At 33.7% G+C, this 16822-nt stretch overlaps 1 protein-coding gene across 4 annotated transcripts in view; it reads left to right on the forward strand.

The window, feature by feature from the left end:
- Positions 1-16822, forward strand: part of LRBA (LPS responsive beige-like anchor protein) — a 742234-nt gene that overhangs the window by 190816 nt on the left and 534596 nt on the right. For all 4 annotated transcript variants that reach the window (XM_059175618.1, XM_059175627.1, XM_059175636.1 and 1 more), the window contains exon 31: positions 9301-9434. In XM_059175618.1, coding sequence (XP_059031601.1) covers positions 9301-9434 — 134 coding nt within the window. The remainder of the gene's footprint in view (positions 1-9300; positions 9435-16822) is intronic.

Raw genomic sequence — 16822 nt, forward strand, 5'->3', positions numbered from 1 at the left:
AATAAACCTTTTGCTAATGTGCCTGAAAATATTTTTATTTTATTAAACTTTCTGAAATTCTACCTAAAAGATGTATATATATATATATAGTATATATATATAGTTATTAAACATATTCTTTTTCAGACATCATTTCTTAAAATTATTTATTTATTTATTTATTTATTTTTAAGATTTTATTTATTTATTTGACAGAGAGAAATCACAAGTAGTCGGAGAGGCAGGCAGAGAGAGAGAGAGGAGGAAGCAGGGTCCCCGCTGAGCAGAGAGCCCGATGCGGGACTCGATCCCAGGACCCTGAGATCATGACCTGAGCCGAAGGCAGCGGCTTAACCCACTGAGCCACCCAGGCGCCCCAATTATTTATTTATTTTGACAGAGATCACAAGCAAGCAGAGAGGCAGGCGGGGGGGTGGGGGGGAAAGCAGGCTACCCGCTGAACAAAGAGCCCTATGTGCGGCTCCATCCCAGGACCCTGAGACCATGACTTGAGCTGAAGACAGGCTTGGACCCACTGAGCCACCCAGGCGCCCCCAGACATCATTATTTTTATCTGGATATATAAACTCTAACTTATGGAGAAGTTAAAGAACCTCTTTATTTGCCAGTTAAAAGAACTTTTTGTTTTTCTGGAGTCATTTGAAAGGAAGTTGATATAATAGTCCATCCCCTTTGAGTATTTTATTGTCTATTTTCTACATGACCACAATACATTAGTCAAAATAAGGAAATTAATACTGATATAACACTACCTTCTAATCTTCAAACACCTTTTAAGTTTCACTAGTTGTCTTAATAATACCCTTTATAGTAGAAGGATTCAGGTCAGAATTATGTTGTATTTTGTTATGTCTCTTTATTCTCCTTTAATTTGGAAGACCAGTTCTTTAGTCTTTCCTTGAATTTAATGATCTTGACATTAGAGGATGATGGCCCACCTGTTTTGTAGAATGTCCATCATACTTGTCTATTATTTCTTTAGGATTATATTCCAGTTAATGCATTTTTATCAGGAGAATTGCAGAAGTGGCTCTTTCTTCTCATTGCATTCCAGCATGCTTTTATTTATATTTTTTTACTGATGATGTTCATTCTAATCATTTATTGAAGTGGTATTTTCTAGGTTTCTCCACTGTTAAAGTATTTCTTGTAAAGAGAAACTGTGAAACTTGGTCATCCTGATCAAATGAATTCACTTCAGTATTGTGGCTTTATGGTATCCTATTTCATGCAGGAGGTTATAATTTATTGTTGTGATTGTTATGCTTTATGTTGATCAGATTGTCTCTGATTTGGCCAGTAAGATTTCTTTGAGTTGGCTTCTGTTTGCTTCTGATGGATACATCATAATTTCCTTCTGTTGTTTCTTTGTGTTTCTCTTCTATTTATTTCCCAGATCCTAGTTTTCTATTTCAGACTTGCTGTGGGTTGGAATGTTAGGTATCCAAGCTGGTAAAAATTGTTTATAGTGATTAAGATGCTCTGAAATATCACAGAGAATATATAATTTTAATGGAGAGTATTTTTGCTGTCATTCCTTGTCATCTTGTTCCTTCTACCTCTGTTTAAAATGAGGTCAGGGACACCTGGGTGGCTCAGTTGGTTAAGCAGCTGCCTTCGGCTCAGGTCATGATCCCAGCATCCTGGGATTGAGTCCCACATTGGGCTCCTTGCTCGTGAGGGAGCCTGCTCTCCCTCTGCCTCTGCCTGCCATTCTGTCTGCCTGTGCTCTCTCTCTCTCTCTCTCTCCCTCACACACACACACAAATAAATATAATCTTAAAAAAAAAAAAAAGATGAGATCAGTGTCCTGGAATGATAAGATTGATAGTCTAAATTCTGGGTAAATAGCATATTGGTATATTTATATTGTGACATTACCTAGTGGCTACTAGGTATAGTGGCTGCTAACTTCTCCTGTTTTTTCTTTTTTTAATAGTGTTTATAATATAGGAGTTAAATTATTCTAGAAGTCACACAAAATTGAGTTTGATTTCTGGCTCTATTACTTATTAGTGAATTTGGACTAGTTACCCACTGAGCTTCAGCTTCCTTATCCTTAAATTATGTGAAACTACAAAGCTAAATACAAAAGACCAAAAAAGCAGAACAGTATGTGTTGATGGAAAATGATATTGAAGATCCATTAATCTATAACACTTAGCAGGAAGAAATCACTCAATAAATCTGAACTTAACTATCCCACCTAATAAGACATTTAGTCATTGCTGGTTTCTGTTGTGTGTATATGTGTATGTATAGACACTGAATATTTAGAATACATATTACAGATAAAAGAATTATATTCCGTGTGTGTATAAAATGTTAACAAATAAATAAAATGACGAAATCTGTTAGAAAGATTAACAGATAACAGGAACAAGTAGTTCATAGGATAAATACTGTTAATATGCAAATGTAAAGACAGTCTGTATCACTGATAATGAAGGAAATAAAAATTTAAATAACCATGAGATAATGTCATTTGATTAAATTGGCAGAGGTTTAAAAGATGATACCTAGAGTCACCCAGGGCATGAAAAAACACTTTTATATTGCAGAGAGGGCATATTAATACATTTTATTTGAGGGAAAATTGGCAGTATTAATTAAAGTTTAAAATATGTAGACCTAATTACTACTAGAAATTAAATCAGAAGATATACGCAAGTATAAAATATTTTCTGCTGGAGAAAACTCATAGTTAAGCTAATACTGTTAAGCTTTTACTTTGTGAAGGTCTAAAAGTATTTTTTAGGTAGGTAGATTCAAAGGTAGATACTACTTTTTATTCTTACTTTACAGATGAAGAAACTGAGGCACAGGGAAATTAAATAGGTAGTTAAGCTATTATACTAATAAATGGTGGAAGTAAGATTTGAAGCATGGATGACTGATTCTAGACCTTGTCACTTCACTTTATGCAAACATAGTTGCCAACATATGAAGGATTGGTTTCATGTGTTATTTTCTGAACATATATTAAATAGTATGCAACCATTAAGGTAAGAAAAGGAGAACACTATTTGTTGATTTAAAATGATGGAGATACATTATGAAATGAAAATGTAAATGAAAAAGTAGTGTACAAAATAACTTGGAATTTATGATCATTTAAAAAAATGGATATATCTGTTCACATATACCTAAAAATGTATATTTAAAACTGTTAATAGCAGTGACTGTATTTTGAGGGTGGGAAGAGGTGTAAATAACTAGGTTTTTAAATATTCTGTATTTTCATTATTTAAATTTGTATTAATCTTAGGTTGAGTAGACAAATACTTAAGTGAGGGTAGATTATTAATTTAATATATCTTTCTAATCTAGTGAAAGAGAGGTTCCTTATAAATGTCCCAAATTTGAAAAATTAAATCTGTGCCTTAGTGATCCCTTCAGTGAGTGAGTTTTGAACTTATTTAGGGAAACTATGCTTCAGTAATACATTTTAAGGGGTTTGTTGAAATAGAATACAAAAGGGAATTTTTGTGATAGTGTTTTTCAGGGTATTATTTGGAATTTACTGTCTGGTATGCACTTAACCTATTGTCTGATGGCAAGCAAAGTGCTCTGTTTTAACCCCCCTTTTTTTCTTAGCAAGAGACACCTTTTGAAAAACTATTTTCATGCAGGCTTAGGCCAGTGGAATATCTTTGGGAATTTCAAAGCATCCCTCTGATCATGTATTTATCTCTGGAATGCTGTGTCAGAAATCACAACTCTCCTCATATCTTAAGAATTATCAACTCCCAAGCAATAGCTGGAAAGTTTAGAGTAACACCTACATGAGTGGAACCTTGCTGAAAGGCTGCCAGGTTGTGGGCCTTTGTGGATGGCAAGGTGTTTGTGTTCATTCCCATGCCAAAGTTCTTGCTCTTATCTAATTTGAAGATCCTCTCTGGTGATTAGTGGATGCCAGGGATTTATCTTGATAAAGTTCAAGGGCTTGTTTGGCTTTTTAGTTAGATCCTTAGGGAGTAAAGTGCTAGGCTTAAAAATGCTCTTTTCTCCTGTAGTGAACGATTTGCATGTTAAATAGCATTTATGTGGAAGTTTATGATATTTGAAACTGGTATGGTTCTGAAATGGAACTTCTGAGCCTTTGTGATCTGGAAGATATTGTTGCTCTTTGTTGTGACTAAATAAAAGGAAACTTTCACAGAAGTCTCCCTTGTTCATAGTTCTAAAAATGTCAGCAGTGTGTACACTTTATGTGGAATGTTAGGAAATGACTTCTTTGTCATCTATAATATGGGGATGATAATATGTAGTTATTAATTCATGGATTGTTATAAATAATTCATATGCATTTTAAGTGTAGTGCCTTATAGATACTAATCATTTATTAAAGTCAGCGAGTTTGTAAAGAAAATTATAATATGTGGGGTGCCTGGGTGGCTCAGTTGGTTAAGCATCCAACTCTTGATTTCGGCCCAGGTCAGGATCTCAGGGTCTTGGGGTTGAGCCCTGGGTAGGGCTCTTTGCTCAGCGGGGAGTCTGTGTGTCTCTCTCCCTCTCTGTCCTTCCCTCCCATGCATGCTTTTTCTTTCTCTCTCTCTTTCTCTCCCCCTCCAAAATAAATGTTTAAATCTTTAAAAAAATAAAACTATAATATGTAAAATTTTATACTTTAATATTTTAAAATGTTTAAATAGTTTAAAATGCTTTTTTAAAAAAAGTTGATGACTGGGGTGCCTGGGTGGTTCATTGGGTTAAAGCTTACTCTGCCATTAGCTTGGGTCATGATCTCATGGTCCTGGGATTGAGCCCCACATCAGGCTCTCTGCTCAGCAGAGAGTCTGCTTCCTCCTCCCTCTCTCTCTCTCTCTCTCTGCCTGCCTTTCTGCCTACTTGTGATCTCTGTCAAATAAATAAATAAAATCTTTTTTTTAAAAAAGTTGATAGCAGATACTAAAAATTTAGTTATTTGCTTCTTAAATATTGACAAGGAATTCATTTAGTCTCTTAATTAGAAACTTAATTTGTATCCTGAGAACAAAGCCAGAAATATCCCTAGCATACTGCTTGGCATATAGGATCTCAAACTTGTTCCAAATGTATGTTGCATTTTCTTTGTGTTTCCAAAGCATTTTAGAAAAATATGAAATGTTAGTCCTTTCATGATCATTCTTGAGTAGTGGTAAAGATAAATTTCAGCAAATATTTTTTTTAACTGTAGGACATGCTTTATTAGCTTAAATTTACACGTACATACATGATACATATGATAGCTTAAATATTACTTTTATTGAAAATTTCAGTCTTTTACATGGAAACCCTTTGATAAATAAAACAGTAAAGGAAAGGGAAATATCCTGAAATCTGCCTGCTGCTTTTTCTTTAAATTGGATCATTATGACTTTGAATTTTCTTTGTTTTTATGTGGTCCAAAGCTGAAGCATTATTATTTTGCTTCCTCAGAAATGACCTGAATCAGGGACGCCTGGGTGGCTCAGTCATTAAGACTCTGCCTTCTGCCCAGGTCATGATCCCAGAGTCCCGCATTAGGCTCTTTCCTTAGTGGGGAGCCTGCTCCTCTCTCTCCCTCTGCCTGCCACTCTTCCTGCCTCTGCTCTCTCTCTCTGTCAAATAAATAAATAAAATCTTAAAAAAAAAGAAATAACTTGAATCAGCCAAAGAATTTGGAAATTAATTTTCTTTATTATGTACTAATAAATGATAATTATAAATAATGTTTATTTGTAATTTATAATTAATAAGTAGGCTAAAGAATTGGGAACATTCCCCATTTGTGAGCATATATATTTTTTATTTTAGTAATACATGCATAATTTTATATCTTGGAAATCTTTATTATTATTGCTTGTAGGTGATTATACTATGGAATTGTGTTTAAATGTTAAATTGATTGTGGTAATGGTTCCACAACTCTGTGAATATACTAAAAACCATTGGACACTTAAATTGTGTGATATGTGAATTATATCTCAATGAACCTTAAGAAAAAGGTCAATATGAGAAAATAGTTCAAATAGAAGGCTCTTGTTTAAACAAACCTGGAATTATAGGGCATTTACTTTGGCAAATTACTTTACCTATCTGAACTTTATTATTTTAACTTTTAAAGTGGAAGTAATATGTATGTATGTTAGGATTGGAGAATTAAGTACTAAGTTTTGGCATATCATCAGTTTAAATCATAGCTATTAATTTATAAATTTATATAATAGGATCATGGGGAAATATGAAGAATAATAATACATTATGAACTTTGACTTGGAGATTCTAGGGAGGCTTACCTATAAGCAAGGTTTTGAAAGGTGAGACAGAAGAGGTTACTGGCATGCAGGGCTAAGAGAAGGCATCTTGGCTGAGGAATAGCATATGCAAGTGGTTGGAGTTGTGAAATGACATACATGCTCAGGAACTGTAAGAGCATATTGGAGAAGTGTGTGAGTAATGCTGGATTAAATATGAATTCATGTAGGTAGCCACACTTCAGATGTGTTAGGAATGAGAATAAGAGAAAGATCTTAGAAAATAAATATTAGCTGCATTGTAGTAAAGAATAAGTATACATGATTGATAGCATTATTAATGGTAGTAGCTTCTTAAGGGTTAGAAATGAGGTAAGTTTTTGTTACCTTTAATTAACCATGTTGTCTCGGATAAATAGAGATTGTGCATATTAAGGAACATCTGTAGTAAGTTTTTTCTGTTAGCAGTTTTTCAATTTTTTTTTTAAAATTTAATTTACTTATTTGACAGAGAGAAATCACAAGTAGGCAGAGAGGCAGGCAGAGAGAGAGGAAGGGAAGTGGGCTCCCTGCCAAACAGAGAGCACAATGCGGGGCTCAATCCCAGGACCCTGAGATCATGACCTGAGTCGAAGGCAGAGGCTCAACCCACTGAGCCACCCAGGTGCCCCTTTCCAATGTTTTATTATGAAAATGTTCAAACAGAAATTGAAAGAATTGTACAGTGAACACCCACAGACCTCTCATTAAGATACTGCAATTAATCTTTAACTCTGTTTGCTTCATCATATAATTCTTCATATATCCATCTATCAGTTTTATTTTTTATGTGTTTCAACAGACATCAGTTCACTTCATAAACATTTCAGCATGCAGATCTTTAGAGATCAGTACAGTTTTTTAAGGTAAAATGTACATGCATTCAAAGGCACAGATCTTATGTGTACCATTTGATGAATTTTGACAACTTTGTACACCTGTGTGTAACCTATATCCTCAGTCAAGACATCATCAACCTTGAGAGTTCCCTCATGTGCCTTCCCAGCTAGAGGCAGCTATTCTTCTGATTTTTTTTCTAGGGTAGATTAGTTTTGCCTTTTATAGAACTTCATGTAAAAGGAAATACAAAGTTTGTGTTCTGTATAAGACTTCCTTCACTCAATATAATGCTTTTAAGAATTCACTTATGTTGTGTTTATCAGTAGTTTCTTTTAATTGCTGAGTATTGTTTCATTGTATAAGCATATCACTTACTCATTTTTCTTTTGAAAGGATTCTGAGCTGTTTCTAGTTTTTGACTATTAGATAAGTCCTTTTGAACATTATTGTATACATTTTTTGTGTGCATAAGTTATCTTGAGAAAATTCCCAGGAGAGGGTTTGTACATAGGTTAGTTTTATGTCTTAAATTTCAGTTATGGAAAAAACAACTTCAGTTCTCTAAATACTATCTTCTGTTGCTCATTTCAGTGCTTTTATTTATCATATCAGTGAACTAGTCTTACTAGTTCTTTCTTTTGTGAACAAATGTGAAAGTAAATTCTGCGTAGCACTCCTCCTTCCAAAATAGGTTCTAGGGTATGTACCTGGAGATTTTCTTAAACAATAGGTTTATGAATTTCTGCCTTGAGTAGGAAATGCTTCCTTGAGTAGGAAATATAAAATTCCATTTTATATTATTTTGAGTGCACTGCTAGCATGCACACATACGTGGTCACATCTATTCCCCCTAAAGTCAATAATCTTCATCTCATGTAAGCTACCGTGATTTAAGCACACCATTTCGGAATGAGGGCTCAGGTGGCTGTTGCATCTATTTTTTAGTGTATAGTTAACATTGGCAGTCACCCTTATAATGATGTGACACCAGCTACCCCCAAGTACATTGAATAAGCCATGCCTAACACAAGAGAACTTGATTTAATTGGCAACAGTGTTTGCCATCGCCTGATAGGCATTGAAGTAAAACAGAACCTGTTTAGCTTTGTATTATCTTTCTTTGGTATAACAACAAAAACAAAATGTATTTTTAAAGTACTGGAATTACATATTTTCCACTTTTGAATACATTTATTGGGATCAAGTATCTAAGTAACTTTATTTAGAAACTGAATACTTTAAAGCTGTTAAGGGAATACTTGAAGCTTGCGGTTACAATATTGTCAACAAAAGATGTGATTAAATAAATTGAATGTTGAAGACTTTAGGCTTATGGTTAACACCAGGTAATTAAAAGTAAGCACTGCTGTGGGAGTGCATTATATATCAGCTGTCCTCTTTACCTCATTAACTAGGTTTTTGCATGTTTATGGAGCTAACTTCAATTAAAAATGCCTTTTAGTTATGCCTAATAAGGTCTTTTAGTTACTATTTTGGTATAAAGCATTACAATTTAATTGAAATTGGTGTATCATAAATACCTGTGTTGGAGTAATAGACAAAATGAACAAATTTGATTATTTGAAATTTTTTGCATCTAGCTTTTATACCTCTGCATTGTTTATTCTATATAATATTCTCAAACAATAGTCTTTGGGGCTTAAAAAGAAAAACTTGGTAGATATGTGTTAAAAATTATTTATATCTGTAGGGTTTTTTTTTTTTTTTACCTTACAAGATTTCTAAGGTTTTATGATTACAATTTAGTGGTGCTTTAAAATCCATGTAGAAATGTGTTGTTTAAAATCCATGTAGAAATCTGCTTCAATTCTGAGGTTAAGAAAAAGTTAATTACTTTTCCACTTGAGTGCCAAAATCCCTTTTTTATATACCTTTGATTATATTTTATTTAAGTTGGATAATTAAAGATAATAAATTTGAAGAATATTATATAGTAATTGTAAGTTCACATGTTATAATGGATTATTTTCATAGGAGATTGTCTTCATTTTAAAACATTGAAATTTGGATAAATATGAATGCAGTTGGAAAGATTTCTTACTGAGAGCATATTCTAAATTCTATATCAAAATAGAAATAATTAAACTATAAAAAGAAATTAGTTTCCTACTTTCTATTTTGAAATTAATGTAATTAGGTTGAATGACCTTTTGTATTTTAAAATCTGTTTACTTTATTACAGAAGTGTCATCATTGCAACAAAAAAATCAGCAGTCTTACCTTCTACACTTACTGCAAGTCTACCTACCAATGCTGTCAGTGTGGTTTCTTCAGTAGATTCAAGCCAAGCCTCAGATGTAGGAGGAGAATCACCTGGTGAGTGAGTTATATTTGAACAAAAAGTTTTTAGATTGCATTTCTTCAAAGTTGAGGACTTTTGATAAAATTGAGATAGTTTGTTAGGCACGTTATAAATCATTATGCTTTTGTATTATGCTATTGATTGTTTCATAATTTTCCAAATAAATTGAATAGTATCAAATAAATTCTATCACGTTATTTCAGTATTTTCATCACTTAAACATAATAATTGTTCCTAGTGTTTAGTGATGAGGAAATGTTCACAGTTGGTTAAGTAAATGTATGTGCAGTACTTTACATATACCATGTAATTGTAGCTGTGTGAAGTATATACCTTTTGTACATGGAAAAATCTAGGAAATATACTCTGAAGTTACTTGATTGTTTCCATGTGGTTGAACTACTACTGGCAGTTTTGATTTTTTAAGTTTCATGGGTTAGTGTCTTTTTCAAAATGTTATCATTAATCTTGTATTATGTTTATATATAATTGTACAGTATTCAGTTTATTGAAAAAAAATTTCTTCCTGGAAACCAAAATCTGTAGTAGTAGTACATGGAGTCTTATGCTATGTTGCCTTTTATTTTATTAAAAAAATTAAAAAAAAATTTATTTATTTGACAGAGAGAGACACAGAGAGGGAACACAAGCAGGGGGAGTGGGAGGGGAGAAGCAGGCTTCCCACTGAGCAGGGATCACCATGTGGGGACTTGATCCCAGGAGCCTGGGATCATGACCCGAGCCAAAGGCAGATGCTTGATGACTGAGCCTCCCAGGCGCCCCTTATTTTATCAATAATTTTAAAAAAACAAATAGACCTTACTTTTTAGATCAGTTTTAAGTTACAAAAAAATGGAATGGAAAGTACAGAGTTCCATATACTACCTCAACATTCCCAATTCCCATTATTTCCCATTGCCTATTACTAACATAGTAGTGTGGTGTATTGTTATTATTATTTTTTTAATAATAATATTATTTTTTTTAATAATTGTTCTAGTGAGAAAATATAAAAGAAAATAAGTGTAGGACTCTACCAGACTTGTCCATTATACTCTGATGCTTTTGTTTTACTTTGGAGGAGAAGCAATTTGGTAATCTATGTTGGACTGGGAGGCAAATTTCTGTTCTTTCACCCCCATCCAATACCCTTAAAAAAAATCAGCTGTGATTTTTCTAGAGCTTCTTCAGTTGGGAAAAAGGCAGAAGGTACTTGTATCTGTTGAAATGGTGGACCATCTTTTAAACTCAGTGTTAGCGAACTTCTGATAACTTCCCAGAGCAAATAGTAGTAAGTTTAGCAGTTTACAGTACACTGAATAAAATATTTTCATCTTATTTTGAATATATTGCCTTTTAATTTCAGTTTATGGGACAAAGTAATTAAAGCAATCCTCTGGTTGCTTTTAAATATATTTTTGAAATTTAAATCATGCAGTCTTCAGAAGAGATAAGAAACAAAGCTGAGAGATACATAGGCAATATTGGATGTAAAACAGGATGATAAATTTATTTCTGAAGCATTTTTAAAGTATTTTTTCTAGTATACCCATTATTATATAAACTCACCCTGAAGAACCATATGTGGAATTACAAAATAATTTTCACTTTGAAGACTATTTGTTTATTGGCGAACCCTCACAAAACACTGTATCCAGCTATAATGTACCCTTTGACCCCATTGTTGAAATTTTGTTTAATTTCCAGTGGTGATGGTTCTCAGTTCTCAGGCTTTCCCATTTTGTGCTAGAATTGTTAGCTCTTTCCTTCTCCCTAAAACCCCTTAATTAAGAAAAAAATTCCTTGTTATCTCAAATCTTTGTGGTGATGGTCTTTGTTTTTATCATTTGTTTTTCATAGCTGATTCTTCCTTTCCTCTTTCAGTATTCTCTTGTTGTCCTCGTTATATGGTGTCTCCAGTTTATTTCTGTTCCATTCCATTAATTGCTGACATGAACCTTACAACCTTGATATGGAAAATCTAACTCAATATAGTGTTTTCAGTCATTGTATTTTTCACTCTCCTACAACCCCATTTTATCTACTTTTGTTTACCATACTTGCCCGTATATTCTGTTCTTTTTTTACTTGGAATCCAAACCCCACATGTAGGTATCTCCTCACCATCAATATTTTTATTGTGAGATTTTTGTTTTCTTTTTGGTAGGTCTCTTAATTTATTTGCCATTAATAAAAATAGGTGACATATATTTAAGTTTATTTTCCTCCTTCTGGTTCAAGCAAGAATTGGGAGTAAATGATTTGTGGATGAATTGATAGTTGTAATCGCACACTGAGCTGGGCAGTTTATTTTTATTTTTATTTTTTTTGAAGATTTTATTTATTTGAGAGAAGGAGAGAGCAGGGGGAGGAGCAGAGGGAGAGGGACAAGCAAAGGCTCAATCCCAGAACCCTGAGATCATGACCTGAGCTGAAATTAAGAGTCAGATGCTAACTGACTGAGCCATCCAGGCACCCCTGGGCAATTTATTCCTGCAGATCTGGGTATATTAGGTATTAGTCTTGGTTTGATCTTATATTATTTTCTTTGTATGAAGGTATAGTAAATATCTGTCCCTATGGATCTTAAACCTTAAGTATTTGTGCCTTGGGGTGACTTCAGTTCTGAGTTTTATAGTGAGTCAGTAACAAAAAATGAACTACTAAAATCCATTAATAGAGTATTGATTAAAAAAGTACACTTGCTAATACATGGTACAATAGCAAAAATGGGAATTTCCTTGGCAGAAACAATGTAAATATAAAATATTAAATAGGACTTTTGTAGCAGAACAGTTAAACTATTTAGAAATTTTAGTATCAGAATGGGATTTCTAAATTTTACATGTGGCACAAACAGAAACTAGAATTGGGTACAGTTGGATCCCAGAAAAAGAATTAGAACTTGCCAGCTTTATCTGAGGTCAGAGATTCTTCTGTGATAATATTATCGCCAACTCAAAAATGAAACTAACAAAAAAGCAGAAGTAGACCCATAAATACAGAAAATGAACTGGTGGTTGCCAGAAGAGAAGGATATAGGGGGGATGGATGAAATGGATGAAGGGAGTGGGAGATACAGGCTTCCATTTATGGAATGAATAAGTGATAGAGAATAGGAAATACATAGTCATTGGTATTGTAATTGCATTGTATGGTGATAGGTAGTAATTACACTGTGGTGAGCATGACATAGTATATAGAATTATGGAATCACTATGTTGTGCACCTGAAACTAACATTGTGTGTCAACTGTACTTTAAAAAGTCACCAAAATCTGTAACATTGCCAAAAAATTGAAGATTTGCACATTTACATTTTAAGCTGTGCATTACTGAAACTGTGCTTATTATACAAATTTTGATTATTTTAAAAATTTTGATTATTATACAAATTTTACATTTTAGTTTGGATAATATTCCTTAGCTTATGTAACATTTTATTAGCAAAAAAGGGTAGTCTACTACTATCAATAGCAAGTCTTTCTTTGTAACTGATAAAAGATATTTATCAGAGAATAAGATATACCCTTGGTATATGCATATTTTAAAAGAAAGCTAAAAGAGAAAACAGTTTTAGTAAGTATATCAAAATCTGGAAATTTTAAAGTTACTCATCAGTATAGGTTTAATTGCCCAGATTACAGTATGTGTTAAGATGTCATTACTCTTTTTTCAGGTGTGCTAACATGTTTTTTTCTACCATGATGCGAAGCATAAAGTGATTAAAACAAAAATGAAGCTAATCTACTAAAGGAACCAAATAGACTGTCTTTCAGTAATTTATATGCTGGGTGTTTGCCATTGCCAGTTTGTAAAATACAATAATTATACTTCTATTTGGAATATTAGGCTCTCATCTGATTATCAGACCCATGTATGTTATTAATTAGCACATTTATTTTTTTTTTTTTTTTTTTTTTTTTTTTTTTTTTTTTTTTTTTTTTAAAGATTTTATTTATTTACTTGACAGAGAGAGAACACAAGTAGGCAGAGAGGCAGGCAGAGAGAGAGGAGGAAGCAGGCTCTGCTGAGCAGAGAGCCCGATGCGGGACTCGATCCCAGGACCCTGAGATCCTGACCTGAGCCGAAGGCAGCGGCTTAACCCACTGAGCCACCCAGGCGCCCTAGCACATTTATTTTTAACATTGAAAAAAAAGGTTTGATTCTTTGCTTATATGAAATTTGACCCAAGGAGCTTATATTTACTCAATCAGTACAAGTTTTTTTGTTTAGTAAAAAGTTTTTACTGGGCATACAGACTGTGCCTCTTGTGACTGGTCTGGAATTGGTGAGGAGGTTTTGGGGGTAAAAGGGAGAGGTAGAGAAATTTTAAAAATCCAATGTTTAGGGATTATATATTGGCACTTGTTTTAATGATACTTTATTGCAAAGGACATTATTTATTTAGACCCTTAGGGACTTTGTATAAACAGTTGGCTATTCCCTGGGTAGATATGAGACAGATGATGTATTTGCATTTTCCTTTTTGTTCTTTTGAATGTCTGGAAAACTGTCAGTTTGAAGGAGCCAGTTTATCAGTGCAAGGATAAGGAAAAGATAAGTGAGTATCATTCCACATGTTCAAAGTAGCTTCTGCATTTACGTATGTGTGATTGTGTATTAAAAATATTTAATGTTAATTTAAATCAATAAGTTAGTCATAAATTTATGATTTTATCTGAGTTGAAAAATGCAGAATATTTGGAAACTACATTTTTTCCATGGCAGAAATGGAGAATGACCCCTATGAAGTTACCGATATTCTAGTTTATTTTTTTGTGTGGTGTTTTCCTCTAATAATTATTGCTAGTTGATTTCTTTTAAAGATTTTTTAAAAATTTCAGTGTACTATTAGTTTCAGGTATACAATTTAGTGATTCCATTCAATACCCAGTGCTCGTCATAACAAAGGTACTCCTTAATCCCCATCATGTATTTTACCCATCCCCCTGGACCTTTTTATCTTTGTTGGTAAAGTGTTTTCTTATTATTGAAAAAGACCGTTTATAGAATCCCTTTCTGCTGTAGTCTCTTTTAGGTTTGAAAATTGGCCAACACTTCTAGAGTAGTGTCAGGAAGCCTTTCTTTGTTACTGTTTTATTTAGAGCCACTATTGCTCCTTGTCTTCTTCAGACTTCGGATATGCATTTCAGTTTGTTAAAATTAGAGTCAGCACAGTAAAAGCTATTTTTGTTTTGTAACTATTACCTAAAGCCTCATACAAATATTTCCTTGAGGTTTATTACTTGTGTCACTTTTAAATACATGGGGCTTCATACTTTGCTTTTTTTTAGGTTCAGAGAAGTTTGAGAAAAACTACCAGTAGTCCTTTTAGAGACAGTGTCTGTTATATTCTAAATAAAGATGGTCTTTAAAAACTACCACCAATTAAAAGAAATAAAGCTCAGAAATAGTTAATTAATCACTAATAATAAAAGTCAGTGGCCAATTATGGTTTAGTAATCATATTGCTGTCAAGGATTTAGAGAATTGGAGGTGTCATTAATTGATTATAATAAATATATTTGGTGTCTGAAGTACTTCATTGAGTGTTGTGTAGAAATAAAAGGATGGACCTGAGTCTCAGAAATTCCAGATACTGAACAGAAAGATTCTTTTTTTTTTGTTTTTTAAAGATTTTATTTATTTATTTGACTCAGAGAGATCACAAGTAGGCAGAGAGGCAAGCAGAGAAAGAGAGGGGAGGAAGCAGGCTCCTTGTTGAGCAGAGAGCTTGATGCGGGACTCGATCCCAGGACCCTGAGATCATGACCTGAGCTGAAGGCAGAGGTTTAGCCCACTGAGCCACCCAGGTGCCCCCAAACAGAAAGATTCTTTTCAAAATTACCTTGTTTTGCTCTCTAGTTTGAAATTTTAACATGGAAGAAAAATGAGAAAATGGAAGACTTTGTGAAGTAGGAATTCATACATGTACTTTGAAAGATTGTGATTATAAAGAAATGTGTGCTTTAACTTCACTTTTAATACTTTGCATTAGGATAGGTTCTATGCTGTTTCTTAGGGTTTTTGTGTACAGTTAGCTCTCAAATGAGCAGGATGGTGAGGAGGGGAGGAAGACAGAGATAAATAAATCCCAGTAAAAAGAAAAGTTAATTCTGATTTTCAAGGGAATGGGAAGGAAATGTGTATTGGAAAGGAGAGATTCACAACTTCATCTTGTAGGAATGTTCTCTCTCTTAAGAGGTAGGCTTAGTAATTATCCAAAGGTTAATTATCTAAGATTGCTACGGTATCCTCCCCCAAACGAACAAAGCCTGTGGGGTGTCATACAGTCTAGATTTCTGAAGCTCTATGTTTGGCTGAGAATTGGTGATCAGAACTGAATCAGAATTACTGATCTAGTTCTGCCTGAAGACCAAGCATATTTTAGGGAAGGTTGAGTTGTCCCAGATCCTTGCTGATTAGAGCCTTGCTGTTTATACCTGTAACTAATTTTATTTGCCTTACCTAAGAGAGTAAGTTGAATCAAAATGCTCAGTTACAAATGAAGTGAGCCTGAGGAAGTTATGGGAGTGGGGTGAGAGAGTATAGGCATTCAATAAAATACTTTCTTATACAGTGGCTGGGTTTACCAAATCTTTTTGGCTATGTTTTGTTTTATACCAATGTGATAAGTGAAATAATTGGAAATCCACTTTTTATAACAGTTAAATCTGGGCTTGACTCTTTGCTTTATAACTTCTAGTCTTTTAAACAGATTTACCTTTGGTTTCTTTAAAAAATTTTTAGAGTAATGTTTTTAAAAGGTACTTTAGAACATTTATGTCATTTAAGTTATGTATACGTAATGTCATATGAATAATCATTGAAGAATTTGGTGTATTTTAAGCCTGAAGTACAGACTAAAGGGAACTATGATAACTTTAAGTATTTATTTTTTATTTTTTATTTTTTTAAAAGATTTTATTTATTTGACAGAGAGAAATCACAAGTAGATGGAGAGGCAGACAGAGAGAGACAGAGGGAAGCAGGCTCCCCGCTGAGCAGAGAGCCCGATGAGGGACTCGATCCCAGCACCCTGAAATCATGACCTGAGCCGAAGGCAGCGGCTTAAACCACTGAGCCACCCAGGCGCCCCAACTTTAAGTATTTAAAAGAAAGTCATAGAGTAGAAGGGTAGGAAAGGAAGCTATCATTCATTGTGTATGTATTATGGTCCAGGCTCAAAATAATTCTGTGAGGTGTAGGTACCACTGTTCATTTTATAGATTAGGAAAATGAAGCACAGAGAGCTTAAATAACTTTACCCAGGTTCTACTGCTGGTAAGTGGCAGAGCTATTACCGCTTCCCCCAAACATTTCAATCATATAACAACCCCTGACGGGTAGTTATTATCAGAGAAACTGGCCCAGTATTAATAGAGCTAGGATTCAGTTTG

The sequence above is a fragment of the Mustela lutreola genome, chromosome 1 (assembly GCF_030435805.1).
Source record: "Mustela lutreola isolate mMusLut2 chromosome 1, mMusLut2.pri, whole genome shotgun sequence".
In the NCBI taxonomy this organism is placed as follows: Eukaryota; Metazoa; Chordata; class Mammalia; order Carnivora; family Mustelidae; genus Mustela; species Mustela lutreola.